Here is a 20,377-nt window from a genome sequence, read left to right as displayed (position 1 = left end):
GTAAAACATCAGTTTAGGAGGCGCTGTCTCAGGGAGCCATCCGCACCAGGAGGCAGCCGCCGACCCCGGCGACCAGGCACCAGCAACACAGCCCCGCATCCCAACTAGTGGGAGAGGGCCAACTGGGACCCCCACCCACCAGAAAGGAGCGGACCCCAGTGAGAGAAGGCGCCACAGCCCCCGGAGTCCACAGCCGCCCCCCGGCATGGAGGGCTCCCTCTGATGAAACACCGGAGAATAAGAAACATTAAAAAGATATAAAAATATTATTCGGTCGCGTGACCTCAAATTCCCGTCTGCTTGGTCTCAAAAGGGGGACACAGAAAGAACATCATCGAAATGTGAGAAAGAAATGGGGGTGGATGGTTTGTTTGTACACAAATGTGGAGTGTTCTCCAAAGCCGATCTGATCGGCCCGTGGCACTGAAAGTGTTAAAGATGCCCATCTACATGTTTTTAATGGTGTTTCAAGGTGTTTTTAGCCTGTATCCAAACATTCATCTGCGCCCCCCAGTGTTCAAATGGTAAGGCTATACTATGTGCTCCAAAGAGGGTAATTTTGGACCATGTCCAAATCTGATTTAAAAGTGCTCTACCACGACCTACTATAGTCTTACTTTTCAAAAATCTGAGTTTCTCAGAAAAAAACAAAATTTAACGAAGTTTTAAAACACCTAAAATACTTTATAGAACTAGTAAATACCTCACTCATTTAATAAAACCCTTTAGAACCATATTCCACAACCAGTCCAAAGTGGACGTTCTAAAATGACATACTATAGTTTTACTTTTTGAAAATCAGAGGTCCTTGTTAAAAAAGTAAAAGAAAACCATTAGAAACACCTAAAGTACCTCATAGAACCCTTCTAAATACTTCATAGAACCCTTCTAAATACTTCATAGAACCCTCATCAATCAGAATCAGAATCTCTTTATTGTCGAACTGTTCAGTTTAGTGCAGGACATTATAACCACAACAAATGACAGTAGAACATACACGTATTTACGTTAGAACAAAATAAAATATACAAGAACAACTAGGAATGTTTGTAAAAAAAAAAAAAACTATAGAATGTTCTAGTGCAATAGTCTAACAGTGGGTCACATGGTTTTGGAAAGTAGCGTAAATGATATGAGAACATAAATATTGTTGAATAAATGGAGTCAAAGGGTTCGGGTTGGAGTGGAAGGCTGTAGACATTAGACACATGTTCTAGAGTACGTGAGGTTCTAGCAGAGAACAGTCAGTGTTCTTGAAGGTGTTCTATTGATGTCTGGTTCTTTACTGTGGTGATAGGTTTGTCTGGGTTTTATGTGACCTTTAGCACCAACCTGAAGGTCAAAGGTCAAACAGGTGGTGGTCAGAGGAGTCCGTAATAACAGAACCTAAAACAAATACAATAAACTAATAAAACACCCTAGAACCACCCACAGAACCCTTCTGAGGTGAGGGTAGGGCTGGGGTTAGGGTTTGTTTGTTGTATTTTTTTTGCAGTAGCATAGCGGTTAGCATGTCCACCAACTTATTACGTTTAGCGGTGCAGTAGCATAGCGGTTAGCATGTCCACCGGCTTATTACGTTTAGCGGTGCAGTAGCATAGCGGTTAGCATTTCCACCGGCTTATTACGTTTAGTGGTGCAGTTAGCATGTCCACCGGCTTATTACGTTTAGCGGTGCAGTAGCAAAGCGGTTAGCATGTCCACCGGCTTATTACGTTTAGCGGTGCAGTAGCATAGCGGTTAGCATGTCCACCGGCTTATTACGTTTAGCGGTGCAGTAGCAAAGCGGTTAGCATGTCCACCGGCTTATTACGTTTAGCGGTGCAGTAGCATAGCGGTTAGCATGTCCACCGGCTTATTACGTTTAGCGGTGCAGTAGCATAGCGGTTAGCATTTCCACCGGCTTATTACGTTTAGCGGTGCAGTAGCATAGCGGTTAGCATGTCCACCAGCTTCTTCCAACAGGTCCATACAGGTTCATGGTTCTACTGGTCCCTGTTCATGGTGCTGATGAAGGTCTGGAGTTGGTCCCAGAGCCGTTCAACATCACTTCAGTGTGTGCTAATGCTAATGCTAATGCTATCGCTGCTCCTGTGCTGGATGTGCTCGGGCGTCGTCTCCTCCGTTAATCTGTGGACACTGACAGTGACCGACCCCCGAGGAGCTGGACCTGGAAGTGACCGACGCCAACACCTGTCATATTATGTGCATGTGCTCTGTGGCTCCGCCTACTGGCAGAGTGGACCTGATAAGCCCCGCCCCTGCATCTACTCTGCAGACATGACAACAGGTTTGTTTAAATCTGACAGCGTCCGATAATCCATCACATGTACACACACATACACACACACACATACACACACACACACACACACACATTGGAGCTGCTCGTATAAACTTATTTTCGTTGAACCACAAAGTGACGCCACAGGAGTTAACGATCCCCCACAATCCCCCAGCTGTCAATCAAACTCAGACACACAAGCATTACAACACACACGCACACACACAAACACACACACGCGACAATGACATCATCACCTTCATCCTCATGTGTTTGGACTTTGGACGTCTCTGTGTTGATGCTTTTACATAAATGTTCATTTCCAGAGTTCAGACAACGGGACCTGGTGGTCTGACCCTGGACCCGGTGGTCTGACCCTGGACCCGGTGGTCTGACCCTGGACCCGGTGGTCTGACCCTGACCCTGTTGGAGCTGGACTTCAGTCATACTGGTCCAAATTCTGCGTTTGCAGACGTTTCCTGTGCTGCTGTGGATGGCTGTGGACCGGAGCAGCTGGAGGATGTGGGTCCAACCAGAACAGAAGACCACAGACCCCCCCCCCCCCCCCCCCCCCCCCACACACACACACACACACACACACACACACACACACACACCACACACACACCCGTCCAACAGAGAAGGACGACCTTGGCAGTAGAACCATGTGGGTCACAGTCTGTAACAATGACATTCCACTGAGGCTCCACAGCAAAGCTCCAAAATCCTACTGGAAACTCTGCACCCGAACGCACACACACACACACACACATAAAACAAACACACACACTAACACACACATAAAACAAACACACACACTAACACACACATAAAACAAATACACACAAACACACACACACATAAAACACACACACACACAAATATAAAACACAGACGAGCACATGGAGGTCAGCTGTTCACAGAGTTAGAGAGAGAGGAGCATCTACACACACATAAAACAGACAAGCACACACACACGCACACACACACACACACACACACACACACGCACACACCATCCATCATGTTATTTTATTTTTTTACAGTGTAACTGACCCTAACCCCCCCCCCCCCCCCCCGTACATGATGTGTACTCAGTGTGTGTTGGTGGGGTCCATCAGACCTCACTGCTCCTGACCCCACCCATTCCACATGACCCGCCCCCTGGTGGGCGGATCCTGAGGCTAAACCGTGTCGTTTTAAAACTTTTCATTAAAGTTCGTAACCTTCATCCTTTCATTAGTTCGGTATTATCGTGTATTTCATAAAACTTTGTGCTTTTTTGTGTTTCGTGTGTTTTAATTTAAGCAGCGTCTGAATTAAACTGAACTAGACGAGAAAGTGTCGATAAAAACCGTCCAGCGTCTGTAGTTTTTCCATTTCATTCGTTCCTTTTGTCGTTTCATGCAGTAAATGACACATTTGGGACTTTTTTTTTCGACTCATTTTTAATCTTATTTTTTGTTACAACGTTGAACATGTGTCACTGCTGACACGTACATGTTTAAATGTGTGATTTTCATCCAAACTCCAGTGTCTGAACTCAACTATTTCAAACAGACGTCACTATTCGACCACAACAACAACAAGAATTCAAAACATTTACAAGAAAAACACACGTTTGTCACATTCCACTGACACTATTTTTAAATTCTTCCGTGTGTCGTTTTGTTTCCATTGACTCGTTTGACCAACGTGCGTTCATGAATCCGATATAAAACCAGTGGAAGGACTTTTCTGAACCTGATTTGTCTCACACGAGGTTTTAGACGGAATTCAGTTCATGTGAAAATTTGACGACGTAAAAGAGAAGCAGGATTTTGAAAGAAACAAATGTACGTTTAATTTTTGTAAAGAGTTTATGTAACGTGAACCTGTCAGCTTCACACAGTAGTGTTTTTAAACTGTTAGCTAACATTAGCTGCTGTTAGCTAATATTAGTTAATGTTAGCTGCTGTTAGCTAATATTAGCTGCTATTAACTTGCTAGTTAATGTAACTGCTGCTATTTAAATATAACTGAATTTATTTACATTGAAATTAATTGTTAGGTAATATTAGTATTTGATAGTTACTGATCGCTAATGTTCACCCTGTGTTAGTTAATTTTAGCTGCTCTTAGCTAATGTTAGCAGCTGTTAAATTGCTGGTTAATTTAATTGCTTTTTACAATAAAATGTAATTTATTTTTGTTTGGTAGTGTTAGCTAATGTTAGCATTTGCTAGTTACTATTAGCTAACGTTAGCTGTTATTAGCCAATTTTAGCTGCTCTTAGCTAATGTTAGCTGCTGTTAACTTGCTGGTTAATGTAATTGTTATTTAAATAAAACTGAATTTATATTGAATTGTTAACTAATGCTAGCTAACGTTAACTTATGCTAGTTGCTGTTAGCTAGTGTTAACAAATGTTTCAGTCCAAAATAAAGGAAACGTTTCTGTTTCAGTAGAGCGATGTTGTGCACTTAGCTTGTTAGCTAATATTAGCACTAACGCTAGCTGATTTTACCCACTGAAAAACAATTTATTTGATACAGATTCATCTTACATTTCAACTGCGTCCGAAGCGAAAATGACGTTCATTATGTTCAAAGTAAATGTTTGATAAAAACTGTTAACGCCAAAAGCATCTGCACATGGAAAACAAATCAGTAAGTTTCTTATACGCAGGAAATAATTTAGATTTGGAGCTGAAACTTTTCTATTTAAACATTTGGAGTTGTTTTTTTTTTTTTTTTTTCAGTTTTTTTCTTTTTGTTTTTTTTTGGGGGGGGGGTGTCAGAGGATGGTTCAGCTTCAGCTGAAACTGAATCTGATTTTTGTTTTTATATAAAATGAAAATAATAGTTTAATAGTTTAATAATTCTGAGTTTTTTGCCTGTTTTATCTTTTTTGGCATCAAGAACGTCCCAGGAAAAGACAGAAAGACAGAAAGAAAGAAAGAAAGAAAACAGACAGATGGATGTGAACAGAGTGGTTACAGTAACAGCAGCAGGACTCATTAAAAATAGATACAGGATATTATGGGATGTTGTTTCCCTGTGAACGTTGATCCAAACTAAAGCCAGGTCTTGGATCAGTGCTGGTTCTGGTTCTGGCTCAGTCTAGCTCTTGTAGATCTGGTGGTTTCCTCCGGCGGCGCTGGGCGGTCCGGCGGCACTCGCTCCGGCCTGGACGTCGACGAAGCCCATCCTCTGCCTGCGCTTCCTCTGCTCCGTCATCTGCAGAAGAACGCAACATTCAGGTCCGATCTGTAACTGTCATCAGCTGAGCCCGACGGAAACAAACCAACGGAAACAAACCAACGGAAACAAACATAAACAAATGTAGGAAGGTTGGAAGTGATGCGATAAAAGACCATCAGATCCATCAAACAGCTGATCTGAAGGTTTGGGTTTTTCATAAATATTCTAAGCGTCGGTCAGTCACCTGCTCCTTCAGCTCTGTCAGCTGACCGGTCAGCGTGGTCACCACTTTCATGGTGGACGTTAGTTTGTCCTGTAACATCCTCATCTCGTTCTGCTCTCCGTCGCCGTCGGTTACCACCAGAGACATGGCCTGCATCCGTGGAAACCAGTCCAGGTTATTGTTCTGAAACAGAAGCAGAGGGGCCTTTAATGGTCCTCCATGGTCCAAGTTCAAACAAACGCACAGGCAGAAGAACAGAAGCATACGGAGTCCCTCAAGGCCCAGACCTGGACTCCATCGGTCTCAGATCCACTACCAAAGTCTGGATCTGCGCAAAGAACTGATCCTCAGTCAAAGCTTAGACCTGAAGACGGTGTTTCCACAGACCTGGGCTGGAGCCACTACCGTACCATACACCATATTCAGCTCACCGTATGATATATATCGCGATATTTGGCCAATGATATGATACGATACAATTCGATATGATTGGCTAGACTTCCATCACTTTCTGGCAGGTTTTAAAGGCACACAGTGGCTTCAGCGGTCAGTGAAACAGTATTGGTCAGTGACTGGACATAGAGTGTACAGCTGATAAAAACTGGACAAAAGGAACCAAAGATGTGATGAGAAAATGAGTTAGATTTACTGAAACAGCGCAAACTGTGTCTTCTAACCCTTTGAACAGTGTAGGACCACAAGGGAACCAATCTGGGGGGGGGGGTGCATGTGTGTGCTGTTCATTCATTCGGGGGGGGGGGGGGGGGGGCTGGCCTGACGAGGTGAAAGTGAAACTAACACTCATTTATGCTAATGTAACAGTGGTGGTTTATTCGTATCACATGTTGGGGGGGGGGGGGTGACTACGGCGTTGCCATGGCGCTGCATGGCTTTCCTTCTTGTTTTTTAAGCCTTAGTGCTCCCACACATCTGCTTTAAGTCTGAAGGTGCTGGGTTTACGTTCGCCACAGTATCCTGACGATAACGGAGCTGTTCTACGGCCACAGTATCGGCTGAATGAACCGATGACTCCTCCTGCAAAAAGAACGGAGGACATGGATGTCGAGCAGAGACTCCGACGGAACACAGAGGACTGGAACCAGATCGTATCCATACTCACAGCTGAAAAATCCATACTTTCTGGGGAAACCAAATATCAATATATATCGCAGAACCGATAAAATCACTCATCCTTAAAAAAACAAACCAGTGTGAACGATCAATGAAACAAGAGCCAGGATTCTGTCCCCCCCCCCCCCCCCCCCCCCCAAAGGTGACATCACCCACCCAGCTCCTCAACCTCTGACCTCCACCTGCTCTAAACCCAACCACTGTGAAACAAACCAAACCAAGGATCTGGTCCTCAAGGATGTGGTCCTCAAGGATGTGGTCCTCAAGGATCAGGTCCTCAAGGATCTGGTCCTCAAGGATGTGGTCCTCAAGGATCAGGTCCTCAAGGATCTGGTCCTCAAGGATCGGGTCCTCAAGGATGTGGTCCTCAAGGATCGGGTCCTCAAGGATCTGGTCCTCAAGGATGTGGTCCATTCCACACCTGAAAGATCAGGATGATGGAAGGTGACTCTTTATATGGAGAAGAAGCGTCTGAGAATCGGAGTCTAGAACGTGTCCAAACTGTCCTGTTTCAGAGCTGTTGGTGTCCACCGACACATGAGTCCTGTAAAGACTCAATCTGTCCCCCCTTGTTCTCGGTCTGAAGGCGTACCTTGATCATGTGGGCCACGTAGCTCTCCGGTCCCGTGTAGTCCGTCTTGTTCTTCTCTCGGACCAGGACAATGAAGTATAGATAGTTCCAGATGTTGTGTTCCAGTTTGATGTGTTCCTCGAAGGACACCGTCTTATTGTCGAACTTGTCCCTCTCCAAACCTGCATGGAAACAACAAACAGCAGATGTGAGCTGGACACCACACCGGTGACCAGAGCAGCGTCTCCTCAGCCCCAAACATCTCAAATGACACGAGGAAGTCCACGGAGAGGTGCGACGTCATCAGAATAAAAACCACAGCACCTAGCATTAGCATTAGCTTCGAAGGCGTTCAGGGACCGCCTCCAGGTCTTCATAGGAGAACCCAGACAAACCTGAGTTCAGCGGAGGTGAAAGTGGACTGAAAACACATGAACGCATTTATACCAATGTTTGGAACACATGGACATGTAAGGGCAGCTGCTGGTTGGTCAGTTTCCTGTCATCTGATTGGTCCGTCAGCGGGCGTCGGTACCCACCACATATGAAGCAGGTGGTCTTCAGAATCTCCTCTTTCTTCTGTTTCTCGCTCCTCAGGTCGGCGAACGTGTCGATGATGACGCCGAAGATCAGGTTGAGGACGATGATGATGACGATGAAGTAGAACAGCAGGTCGTACACGACTCGGGCCGGAAACAGCGGCTCCTGCGGACACGGAAACGGACGTGTTAATGACCGACGACAACAGGTGCATTATGGGACGGGGTCGGGCGACGGGTTCGTCTCACGTTCTTGGAGGGTTTTCGTAGAACGTCTCCGACTCCTCCTCCGTTCCTCAGACCGTGGTTTAACACGGTGACGATGCACATGAGCAGAGTGTCACAGGCCCGCTCCGAGTTCAGCTCCTCTGAAATACGCAAACCACACACAAACCACACACAGACACACAAACGACACGCAAACGACACACACAGACACACAAAGACACGTAAACGACATGCAAACAACACACAAACACACAAACGACATGCAAAAACATGCAAAGACAAGCAAACGACACACAAAGACACACAACATGTAAACAACACGGAAACAACATGCAAAGACACGGAAAGACACAAATGACACACAAACGACACGCAAATGACACACAAACCCATGTTCATACAGGTGTCACTAAGTTTTTTTCACATCAATAATATTTATGAAATAATTTCCTACTTGACACAAAAGATTTCAACAGTTGACTTTCGACCTCTTCCCTGGTGAATATTCAGGACTGTCAGCTGACGTCACTGGTCATGTGATTGTTGTTTACACCGCCATATTGGTAGACACGCTATCTGGATCCAGAAAGTCCGAACTGTTGCTTTATCTGGTGTTTTTCTGTGGACTGGTGTTTGTGTGTTTAGTTCTTTGTGAGTCTGTCTGCTGTGATAAAGGCCCCACACATGAGTTTAATGTTCACTAACAACAGCAACTGGGAGGTCAAACCAGTGTTCCCAGCTCCAGCCGGCTCCCATCAGCCGTACACCTGCAGGCTCTGAACTGGTGAACCAGCCCAGATGTTCACTGGAAACGCTCCATCAACTGTCTGTGTCCTAAAGCCCCTCCCATCTGCATCATGTGACTGGACCTCATGTGGAAGGCTGTCCCATAGTTAAAGCAGACCGGCACATATGGGGGGGGGGAGTATTGTAACCAGCTCCAGCTGAACTCAGCGGTGTCACCCACTGTAGCTCCGCCCACTTCCATCTGCCTCACCCAGCTGAGGAAACTCAAAGGGAGCAGGTAGATCCACAACCACTGTGTCTGTAGGTGATAGTCCAGGGGAAGTCCTCCTGGAGGTTTAAAGGGTCTGCAGCACCGGACCACATGAGGACTGTTCTGTTTTTACACACCGCTAAGGCTACAGGCATGCAGGCTAACTATACTGAGAGGTTAGGCTAACTATACTGAGAAGTTAGGTTAACTATACTGAGAAGCTAGGCTAACTATACTGAGAAGCTAGGCTAACTGTACTGAGAGGTTAGGCTAACTATACTGAGAGGTTAGGCTAACTATACTGAGAAGCTAGGCTAACTATACTGAGAAGCTAGGCTAACTGTACTGAGAGGTTAGGCTAACTATACTGAGAGGTTAGGCTAACTATACTGAGAAGCTAGGCTAACTATACTGAGAGGTTAGGCTAACTATACTGAGAAGCTAGCCTAACTGTACTGAGAAGCTAGGCTAACTATACTGAGAGGTTAGGCTAACTATACTGAGAAGCTAGGCTAACTATACTGAGAGGTTAGGCTAACTATACTGAGAAGCTAGCCTAACTGTACTGAGAAGCTAGGCTAACTATACTGAGAGGTTAGGCTAACTGTACTGAGAGGTTAGGCTAACTATACTGAGAAGCTAGCCTAACTGTACTGAGAGGAAGGCTAACTGTACTGAGAGGATAGGCTAACTATACTGAGAAGTTAGGCTAACTATACTGAGAAGCTAAGCTAACTATACTGAGAAGCTAGGCTAACTATACTGAGAAGCTAGGCTAACTATACTGAGAAGCTAAGCTAACTATACTGAGAAGCTAGGCTAACTATACTGAGAAGCTAGCCTAACTGTACTGAGAGGTTAGGCTAACTATACTGAGAAGCTAGGCTAACTATACTGAGAAGCTAGCCTAACTATACTGAGAAGCTAAGCTAACTATACTGAGAGGTTAGGCTAACTATACTGAGAAGCTAGGCTAACTATACTGAGAAGCTAGCCTAACTATACTGAGAAGCTAGCCTAACTGTACTGAGAGGTTAGGCTAACTATACTGAGAAGCTAGGCTAACTATACTGAGAAGCTAGCCTAACTATACTGAGAAGCTAAGCTAACTATACTGAGAGGTTAGGCTAACTATACTGAGAAGCTAGGCTAACTATACTGAGAAGCTAGGCTAACTATACTGAGAAGCTAAGCTAACTATACTGAGAAGCTAGGCTAACTATACTGAGAAGCTAGGCTAACCGTGGTAATAACTGTAAACAGCGGTGGGCAGAACAGAACCAGCGCTGCCCCAGTGGAACCCAGCGGTCTGTATGCAGAACTGATACTGGTGAAAGAGAAGGAATAAACGGCACACAGGAGTTTAGCAGGTCCAGCCTTTAACACGTCGTACGAACCAAGGGAAGCGTGCCCACCAATATGGCGTCATAAACAGCAAACCATGTGATCATGTGACGTATGTGCAAAACCTCAATAACCTGTGTGAGGAGGACTCTAAGCCAGCTGCATGATGGGAAATGTAGGACTAACGTTCCGCATCGTGACCTCATGACCTGCTGATGCGTGTGTTTGGGCCTCACCCTCGTCCCCGTTCCCGACGGTAACGGTGTCGGTCTCCGCAGTGCAGCTGACGCCGTCTGCAGAACACGACTTGAGGAAATCTTGAGAGGCTTCGCTGGGCTGAGCAGCTGAACGCACACAACAACAGGTTAGCAAGACAACAACAACCACCACAGGTCAGAAATCAAATGTCAGAGGTCAGAGGTCACCTGCAGCGATCTGCGGCAGTGGGTCCACCTCCATGATGAAGTCCTCCTTCAGACACAGGAAACCCACGATGGAGAACAGGTAGACCAGGATGAGCGCCAGCAGCGCCGTCAGCAGGATGGAGCGGCCGTTCCTGGTCACACTTTTAATGACGTTGAACAGAGTCTCCTCCCGATAGATGAGGTCGAAGAGCTGACGGACAGAAAACACGTGACTGACGGACAGGAAACACGTGACTGACGGACAGGAAACATGTGACTGACGGACAGGAAACACGTGACTGACGGACATGTGACTGACGGACAGGAAACACGTGACTGACGGACAGGAAACACGTGACTGACGGACAGGAAACACGTGACTGACGGAAAGGAAACATGTGACTGACGGACAGGAAACACGTGACTGACGGACAGGAAACATGTGACTGATGGACAGGAAACACGTGACTGACGGACAGGAAACATGTGACTGATGGACAGGAAACATGTGACTGACGGACAGGAAACATGTGACTGACGGACAGGAAACACGTGACTGACGGAAAGGAAACATGTGACTGACGGACAGGAAACACGTGACTGACGGACAGGAAACATGTGACTGACGGACAGGAAACACATGACTGACGGACAGGAAACGTGACTGAAGAGCATGAGGAGCACACAGGGACTGAGTGTGTATATATATGTGTGTGTGTGTATAAATAAATAAATAAATATACATATATATGTGTGTGTATATATATATATATATATATATATATATATATATACCTGATCAAAATCTTCAGACCAGTTGAAAAATAGCTAGAATTTACCTTTTGCACATTTGGATCTTAATGAGGTTTTAAGTAGAGCTACAATATATAAAAGCCAGAAGGGGGAGTGAGACAAAAAGCACTTTGAAAAAGTCATTTATTGAAAACAACAAGTAAACTGAAATAGGCTGTTTATCAGCTGATCAAAAGTTTAAGACCACAGGCTATAAAAGCCAAAATCTGCTCCAAATTCTCATTTTCTGTCGGGCATTCACACGGTCATGCCCTCCTGAAGCTAAAGCTCAGAAGCTTTCTCTTCTTGAACGTGGTCGGATCGTCCAGCTGCATAAGCGAGGCCTCTGGCAGCGTGCCATTGCTGCTGAGGTTGGACGCAGTAAGACCATCATTCTACATTTTTGGACAGATCCTGAGCATTATGGAACAAAAAAGTCAAGTGGTAGACCCAAAAAAATGTCACCTGCGCTGAGCCGGAGGATCCCATTGACTGTCCGTCAACACACAGGGCGGTCCTCCACCCAAATGAAGGCCCTTACTGGTGCCGACTGCAGCGCAATAACCATCAGACGGCATCTGCAGGAAAAGGTTTCAAAAACAAAAACCAATTCAAAGACCTCGTCTCCTCCAACGCCACAAAACTGCCCGTTTAGACTTTGCCAGGAGCATCAAACATGGGACACTGAAAGGTGGAAAAAAGTTTTATTCTCTGATGAGAAAAAATGGAACCTTGACGGTCCAGATGGCTTCCAACGTTACTGGCATGACAAGGAGATCCCACCTGAGATGTTTTCTACCCGGCACAGTGGAGGGGGGTCCATCATGATCTGGGGTGCTTTTTCATTCAGTGGAACACTGGAGCTTCAGGTGCTGCAGGGTGGTCAAACGGCGGCCGGTTACGTGCAGATGTTGCAGCGGGCATCCCTCATGACTGAGGGCCCTGGTCTGTGTGGGAACAGCTGGGTTTAAAAACAGGACAACGCTGCAGGTCACAATGCTCGCTTGACCAAGGACTTCTTCAGGGAGAAGAACATCACTCTTTTGGACCATCCCGCATGTTCCCCTGATTTAAATCCCATAGAGAACATCTGGGGATGGATGGCAAGGGAAGTTTATAAAAATGGCCATCAGTTCCACACAGCTGATGCCCTTCGTGAAGCCATCTTCACCACTTGGAGCAATGTTCCCACCAGCCTCCTGGAAACACTGGCATCAAGCATGGCCTAACGAATTTATGAAGTGATTAACAAGAACGGTGGAGCTACTCATTACTGAGTCCTACTGAGAACATTTTTTGTTCTGGTTTGGAGAGTTTTTTGTCATTTTTTGAGCGATGGTCTTAAACTTTTGATCAGCTGATAAACAGCCTATTTCAGTTTACTTGTTGTTTTCAAGAAATGACTTTTTCAAAATGCTTTTTGTCTCACTCCCCCTTCTGGCTTTTATATATTGTAGCTCTACTGAAAACCTCATTAAGATCCAAATGTGCAAAAGGTCAATTCTAGCTTTTTTTCAACTGGTCTGAAGATTTTGATCAGATCTGTATATATATATATATATATATATATATATATATATATATATATATATATATGTGTGTGTGTGTGTGTGTGTGTGTGTGTGTGTGTGTGTTACCAGGATGCTGTAGAACAGCTCATGGACGAACAGTCCCAGGGTGGAGGTCAGGACGTAGGCCAGATGATAGAGGAACTCCACGTCCATCACCATGGCTTTATATCCCATAATAAACGTCCCGTTGTTCCCCACGAAGCTCACCACAAACACCACCTTATTAATGAGCTGTGGACACAAACAGACGGAACCACGCACTTAGAACCAGACCAGGACAGGACTGGACTAACCCAGACTAACACCAACCCTACTGATCTGAAAGAGCTCTGAGTTCCACCCAGTCCATCTAGACCAGGAGGTCTGGGGGTTCTAGAACCTCCAACAGGAGGACAGGACGGAGCTAGAACCTTCATGTGTCCAGCTCCTCTACTGTGGAACCACCTCCTGCCTCAGACACCAACTGGACGAGGAGGAGGAGGACGAAGACACTGTCCTTTAGATAAAGACTACAGTTAGGACGGACCAGACTGATCTGAGTCCAGCTCAGATAGACTCAGACTGGGATTAGACTCAGCAGGATACACTGACCTCCTCTCTCCTCCTCCTGTCTGACCCCCCCCCCCCCCCCTTCCAGCCGTGGGCTGTGGACCTGGGGACACGCCCTCATCCACCAGAATAAAGATCATAATAGGCCTGTTGCCATGGCAACGCTAAGGCGTATGAGGATGGACGTGGTGGTGAACTGTCCACCTGTACGAGGTGTTTCATATGACGTCAAATACTGTCATGGGTGAAGCGTGTTCTTCCGACACGTTCTACTCGTATGTTTCTGACCACATGAACTCCCAGGTGTGTTCTCACATTGAGCGTGCCCAGCAGGATGAGCGTGTTCCCGATGCCGAAGTGGTAGATGGACCTGAGGATCAGAGCCAGAGTCAGAGGCTGGAGGCCGTACCGCTGGGAGAACAAGGCCAGAACCGACAGACCGGTGAGGATCCAGAACAGCATGAGCAGCAGGGAGTCATCGATGGCACCTGCAGGAGAACAGGGTTCCGCAGGAGAACAGGGTTATACAGGAGAGCAGGGTTCCACAGGAGAACAAGGTTCCACAGGAGAACTGTGCTGGGTGGGGGTCAACCCTGTACCTTGTCCTGAGTCATACGGGTAGAAGAAGGCGATGATCAGGTTTATGAAGACGGCCAGGTTGAATGAGATGGTTCCCCACAGAGTCATCCTCCTGGAGAACCAGTACAGCACAGGCATACCTAGAACACAACGGCAGGAACCGATCAGACCCAAGTAAGGTTAAAGCCATCCAGTATATGCACGATGTCCACAGGTTGGTCAACTATGGACAGGACCAGACGGTGGACACGTTCAGAGACGGTTTAATGTGGAGACGTGTTCTAATGGGTTCTGAACCAGTACATGTGTTCTAATGGGTTCTGAACCAGTACATGTGTTCTAATGGGTTCTGGACCAGTACATGTGTTCTAATGGGTTCTGAACCAGTACATGTGTTCTAATGAGTTCTGGACCAGTACATGTGTTCTAATGAGTTCTGGACCAGTACATGTGTTCTAATGGGTTCTGGACCAGTACATGTGTTCTAATGGGTTCTGGACCAGTTCATGTGTTCTAATGGGTTCTGGACCAGTACATGTGTTCTAATGGGTTCTGGACCAGTTCATGTATTCTAATGGGTTCTGGACCAGTACATGTGTTCTAATGAGTTCTGGACCAGTACATGTGTTCTAATGGGTTCTGGACCAGTACATGTGTTCTAATGGGTTCTGGACCAGTACATGTGTTCTAATGAGTTCTGGACCAGTACATGTGTTCTAATGGGTTCTGGACCAGTACATGTGTTCTAATGGGTTCTGGACCAGTTCATGTGTTCTAATGGGTTCTGGACCAGTACATGTGTTCTAATGAGTTCTGGACCAGTACATGTGTTCTAATGGGTTCTGGACCAGTACATGTGTTCTAATGGGTTCTGGACCAGTACATGTGTTCCAATGGGTTCTGGACCAGTTCATGTATTCTAATGGGTTCTGGACCAGTCCATGTGTTCTGGACCAGTCCATGTGTTCTGGACCAGTTCATGCGTTCTGGACCAGTCCATGTGTTCTGGACCAGTCCATGTGTTCTGGACCAGTTCATGCGTTCTGGACCAGTCCGTGTGTTCTAGACTGTGACCCGGGTCTTACTGCGTAGTTTCTTCTGCCACTCCATCTCTCCGTGCAGGAAGGACGTCTGCTCAAAGAAGTGTGTGACCTTTGACCCCTGCTCGTCCTGTTCCGTGGTGTTGAAAACGCGGAACTTCGACTCCTCGGTCAGAAACTCGCAGATGGGATGAACCGGAAACACGATCTGCTCCATGCTGCGATCTTCACGCACGATCTGAACAAATAATCACCACCATCAGAATCTTCAGACGCTCACCACGGATGTTCTACAAGACAACTTCCATGTTCTGCTGCTGTTCTATGTGGGGACTTTTATGTTCTTCTACTGTTCTATGTGGGGACTTTTTTTACTGTTCTATGTGAGGACTTTCATCTTCTACTGTTTATGTGGGGACTTACATGTTCTTCTACTGTTCTATGTGAGGACTTTCATGTTCATCTACTGTTCTATGTGGGGACTTTCATGTTCTTCTACTGTTCTATGTGGGGACTTTCAGGTTCTACTGTTCTATGTGAGGACTTTTTTTACTGTTCTATGTGAGGACTTTCATCTTCTACTGTTCTATGTGGGGACTTACATGTTCAACTGTTCTATGTGAGGACTTTCATGTTCATCTACTGTTCTATGTGGGGATTTTCATGTTCTTCTACTGTTCTATGTGAGGACTTCCATGTTCTACTGTTCTATGTGAGGACTTTTATGTTCTTCTACTGTTCTATGTGGGGACTTAGCTGTTCTCCTACTGTTCTATGTGAGGACTTTCATGTTCTTCTACCGTTCTACATCCGTTGTGTGTTTCCTGTGTGTAGGTGGATGTGGTACCTCGATCTGAGCAGTCAGCTGGTCATAGTACTCCAGTGGGTCCTGCTCGGCCACGGTGGCTGGAGCGCTGGACTTCAACATCTGGGACAGAGGCCGGTTGTTCAGGTTCAGCTGCATAAAAACACAGAACACATGAGGTTCCTTTTCCACGGGATAGAATGGAAGTTACCGACGGAACCGCTAGGAACCACTACAAGTTCTATGAAACAGAAACTAATGAACATTCAGTCCAGGTGGAGTTGCACCACTACTACTATTCTATGTGAGGATTTTCATGTTCTTCTGTTGTTCTATGTTGGACTTTTATGTTCTTCTACTGTTCTGTGTGAGGACTTTCATGTTCATCTGCTGTTCTATGTTGGACTTTCATGTTCTTCTGCTGTTCTATGTTGGACTTTCATGTTCTTCTGCTGTTCTATGTTGGACTTTCACGTTCTTCCGCTGTTCTATATGAGGACTTTCATGTTCTTCTACTGTTCTATGTGTGACTTCCATGTTCTGCTGTTCTATGTGTGACTTTCATGTTCTCCTGCTGTTCTATGTATGACTTCCATGTTCTTCTGCTGTTCTCTGTGTGACTTCCATGTTCTTCTACTGTTCTATGTGTGACTTCCATGTTCTCCTGCTGTTCTATGTGTGACTTCCATGTTCTTCTACTGTTCTATGTGTGACTTCCATGTTCTCCTGCTGTTCTATGTGTGACTTTCATGTTTTGCTGCTGTTCTCTGTGTGACTTCCATGTTCTCCTGCTGTTCTGTGTCTGGTGTTTACCATGGAGGAGATGCCCTCGTCTCCTTCCTTGTTCTTCTTCAGGGACTTCAGCAAGTTCTGCAGGACTTTGTTGTGTCTCGCCAACTGTAAACAAACAGATAGAACTTTAACTGACAGGTGGGCGGGGCCTCCTTTCAGCCAATAGCCGATCGCAGAGGGATCCACAACAGCCAATGAGGCGGCTGTGTTCGGTCACCTGCTGGGCCAGGATGTAGATGTTGTGTCCGACCTCCCGAGGGGACACCTCAACCCCCTCACACTCACTGTCCTGGCTGTAGGCCTTCTTGATCACCTCCACCTGAAAACACAGTCAGTTTTAAGAAGACGCACACGTCTGCTCATGAGGTCAGAGGTCAAGTGGGCGTGGTCTGACCAGTTCTCGTGGTCGGAGGTTGAACAGGATCCTCTCTGCGTTCTCGCTGTCGTGACGACTCTCCATCAGCGCCAACAGCAGCTTGGAGGCGTTGTCCTGGCAACCAGGAGGACAAACATGACCAAGGTGGACAGTTTACATCAGACAAACCTCTGCAGAGTCAGTCCTGGTCCAAGGTTCTCCACAGTCTACGTAGAACCACGTTCACAGTCAGAGCAGCACCGACCTCAGGACCAAAACATGGGATTAAAACATGGATCATATCAGTGAGTCTGAAGAACCGGCCTGGAGTGGAACCGGAGACCAGTGAAGACCTGATCCGCTACACAGAACCGATCAGAGACTCTGCACCAGCTCTGAACCGGCCTTCGGACCGTCTCGGTAGAGTCCAGGACCGGTGGACATGTACCTTCAGCTGCAGAACCATCTCCATGTTGTAACGACACAGCGGGCTGATGTCGTTGAGGATCAGAGCCGTGATGATGTCGATGCCGTTGGACTCATGGGTGACGATGCAGGTCTGAAACAAACACACATGAGCGTCAACACCTGGGACCGGACCTGCACCACCCACAGGGACCAGACCGGTACCGAGACCACACAGGCTCTGGACCGGCACCAAGACCACACAGGGTCCGGACCGGCACCGAGACCACAGGGACCGGACTGGAACCGAGACCACAGGGACCAGACCGGTACCAAGACCACAGGGACCGGACCAGTGCCCCCAGGCCCAGGTCTTCCTCAATGTAGACGTCTGGCTTGTCACTGGTCCACACAGACCCTGGTGGACCAGTGTTGATACTAAAGAGCTTCTATGACATGTGACCATGACAGTGGGTGTGGTGGGACATGTTCCCGCCTCCATGTGGTCAGGTGTGTGTGTTGGCCCCACCCACCTGATTCTCCTGGCAGGGGCCCTGGCAGTACTCAGTGAGGGTCTCCAGGGTCTGGATGATCAGGTGGACGTTGGACTCGTTGATGTAGAGGCCCAGCAGACCCAGACCTCCCGTAGTGCTTCCACACATGATGTCCAAGAACTGAAGCGTCTCACAGACCAGGTTGTAGTTGGTCTTATTGTTCTGACATCGCAGGAAGTTCTGCACACGAGAAAACCAGAGAATCATGTTCCTCGTGTTCAGGTGACTCATTGACCTTCAACGAAACCACAAGCACTGATGGATCCAGTCTCTGAGCAGAGTCTGGGTCACTGACTTGCAGGTCCGTAGACCACTACCAGGACCTGCAGGTCAGTGATTGTGGTCTACTGACCTGTAGGTCCTGGTTGTGGTCTACTGGTCTACTGACCTGCAGGTCCTGGTTGTGGTCTGCATACCTGCAGGTCCTGGTTGTGGTCTACTGGTGCACATACCTGCAGGTCCTGCTTGTGGTCTACTGACCTGCAGGTCCTGATTGTGGTCTACTGGTCTACATACCTGCAGGTTCTGGTTGTGGTCAACTGGTCTACTGACCTGCAGGTCCTGGTTGTGGTCTACTGACTTGCAGGTCCTGGTTGTGGTCTACTGACCTGCAGGTCCTGGTTGTGGTCTGCTGACCTGCAGGTCCTGGTTGTGGTCTACTGACCTGCAGGTCCTGGTTGTGGTCCACATACCTGCAGGTCCTGGTTGTGGTTCTCACAGAGCAGCTGGAGGAAGCGGAGGATGGGTTTCATGATGGTGACGGCCGGTCCCATCTCCGTCTCCACCTCCTTTTGCTCCACCACCGGCTGGACTGGGAGGGCGGAGGCTCCTGTTACCGGGGCGATGGTCTGACCCTGGACCAACAGTGGGTGACCTCCTGCACCAGGAAGCACAAGTGTAGCAGAAGCACCTTCACAAAGACATGAACATGATGAACATGTCATTCTGGACACGAAAAGAGACTCAACAGGAGCCGGTTCTGGTTTTACAGGTACAGGTACAGGTTCAGATTCAGGTTCAGGTTCAGGTTCAGGTTCAGGTTCTGACTCACCGCTCTCCAGCTCCTTCTCGTTGGCCTTGTGCGACATCTCTCCGACGTTCACGGACACCGTAGCTTTAATGTCTGTCTGTGCTTCTTTCATCCTGTCGTGAAGAACCTTGAAGAACTTCTCTGACTTGTTGTCTCCCATCATCAGTTTATAGAAGGAGTTCTGCAGAACACACATGGATCAGCTGGTCTGATGGGTCATGTGACCTCCTATTTTTCAGCGTCTCCTGGTTAACGTCCACCTTCAACAGTTTGTTTTTGGTCTGAATTCAGCAGCTGTTCATTTGTGTCGGATCGTTTCAATTCTGATCCGTCCACTAAAACCATCCCATAATTTTAAAACATGGAGTGTGAAGTATGTAGAAAATACTCACCTGGACACTGGAGGGTTAGTGATAGGAGGGTTTGGTACCAGATCTACCTCCAAACACTGTCTGGACTTTTACAACGTTTACAACACGTGTTTTTTTTTTCTGACCAATCAGCTGCTGTTGCCGGGCAGAACAAGACAAATTGAGCTGCAGTCAATTCAACACACTGTTACACTGTTGCACGTGAGAACTGAAACATCACCGTGGTTACATCCTGGTTGGGGTCCCTCTACACTGAGCACATGACAAGAAGGTCTGTGATTGGACGTCTGTTGGTGAAATGCACCCTGGGAGTTGGAGTGAGAGACTCCTGTGGGTGGGATGTAGTCTGTGTGGGTGCTGTCTGTGTGGGTGTAGTCTGTGTGGGTGTGGTCTGTGTGGGTGTGGTCTGTGTGGGTGTAGTCTGTGTGGGTGTGGTCTGTGTGGGTGTGGTCTGTGTGGGTGTAGTCTGTGTGGGTGTAGTCTGTGTGGGTGTTGTCTGTGTGGGTGTGGTCTGTGTGGGTGTGGTCTGTGTGGGTGTGGTCTGTGTGGGTGTAGTCTGGGTGGGTGTGGTCTGTGTGGGTGTGGTCTGTGTGGGTGTAGTCTGGGTGGGTGTGGTCTGGGTGGGTGTAGT

General features: G+C 47.1%; 1 protein-coding gene and 1 long non-coding RNA gene across 4 annotated transcripts in view; one reads left to right on the top strand and one right to left on the bottom strand.

The window, feature by feature from the left end:
• Positions 1 to 449: 449 nt before the first annotated feature.
• LOC115422281 (uncharacterized) lies at positions 450 to 19,827 on the top strand. The gene is made up of 3 exons (XR_003935819.1): positions 450 to 462; positions 12,984 to 12,999; positions 19,645 to 19,827. It is a non-coding gene; the product is annotated as an uncharacterized LOC115422281 (long non-coding RNA).
• Positions 4,993 to 20,377, bottom strand: part of itpr3 (inositol 1,4,5-trisphosphate receptor, type 3) — a 63,584-nt gene continuing 48,199 nt past the window's right edge. For all 3 annotated transcript variants that reach the window (XM_030138440.1, XM_030138442.1, XM_030138443.1), the window contains 19 exons: positions 19,397 to 19,556; positions 19,038 to 19,255; positions 18,325 to 18,525; positions 17,835 to 17,945; positions 17,426 to 17,521; positions 17,249 to 17,350; positions 17,053 to 17,136; positions 16,282 to 16,392; positions 15,480 to 15,672; positions 14,415 to 14,534; positions 14,131 to 14,303; positions 13,333 to 13,497; positions 10,925 to 11,114; positions 10,736 to 10,843; positions 8,180 to 8,298; positions 7,931 to 8,096; positions 7,413 to 7,573; positions 5,711 to 5,872; positions 4,993 to 5,502 (listed from right to left, as the gene is read on the bottom strand). In XM_030138440.1, coding sequence (XP_029994300.1) covers positions 5,386 to 5,502; positions 5,711 to 5,872; positions 7,413 to 7,573; positions 7,931 to 8,096; positions 8,180 to 8,298; positions 10,736 to 10,843; positions 10,925 to 11,114; positions 13,333 to 13,497; positions 14,131 to 14,303; positions 14,415 to 14,534; positions 15,480 to 15,672; positions 16,282 to 16,392; positions 17,053 to 17,136; positions 17,249 to 17,350; positions 17,426 to 17,521; positions 17,835 to 17,945; positions 18,325 to 18,525; positions 19,038 to 19,255; positions 19,397 to 19,556 — 2,757 coding nt within the window. In that variant the 3' untranslated portion in view covers positions 4,993 to 5,385. The remainder of the gene's footprint in view (positions 5,503 to 5,710; positions 5,873 to 7,412; positions 7,574 to 7,930; positions 8,097 to 8,179; positions 8,299 to 10,735; positions 10,844 to 10,924; positions 11,115 to 13,332; positions 13,498 to 14,130; positions 14,304 to 14,414; positions 14,535 to 15,479; positions 15,673 to 16,281; positions 16,393 to 17,052; positions 17,137 to 17,248; positions 17,351 to 17,425; positions 17,522 to 17,834; positions 17,946 to 18,324; positions 18,526 to 19,037; positions 19,256 to 19,396; positions 19,557 to 20,377) is intronic.

This window comes from Sphaeramia orbicularis, chromosome 7 (genome assembly GCF_902148855.1).
Source record: "Sphaeramia orbicularis chromosome 7, fSphaOr1.1, whole genome shotgun sequence".
In the NCBI taxonomy this organism is placed as follows: domain Eukaryota; kingdom Metazoa; phylum Chordata; class Actinopteri; order Kurtiformes; family Apogonidae; genus Sphaeramia; species Sphaeramia orbicularis.
Note: the sequence above shows the minus strand (reverse complement) of the source record. Positions and strands in the feature narration are given on the sequence as shown.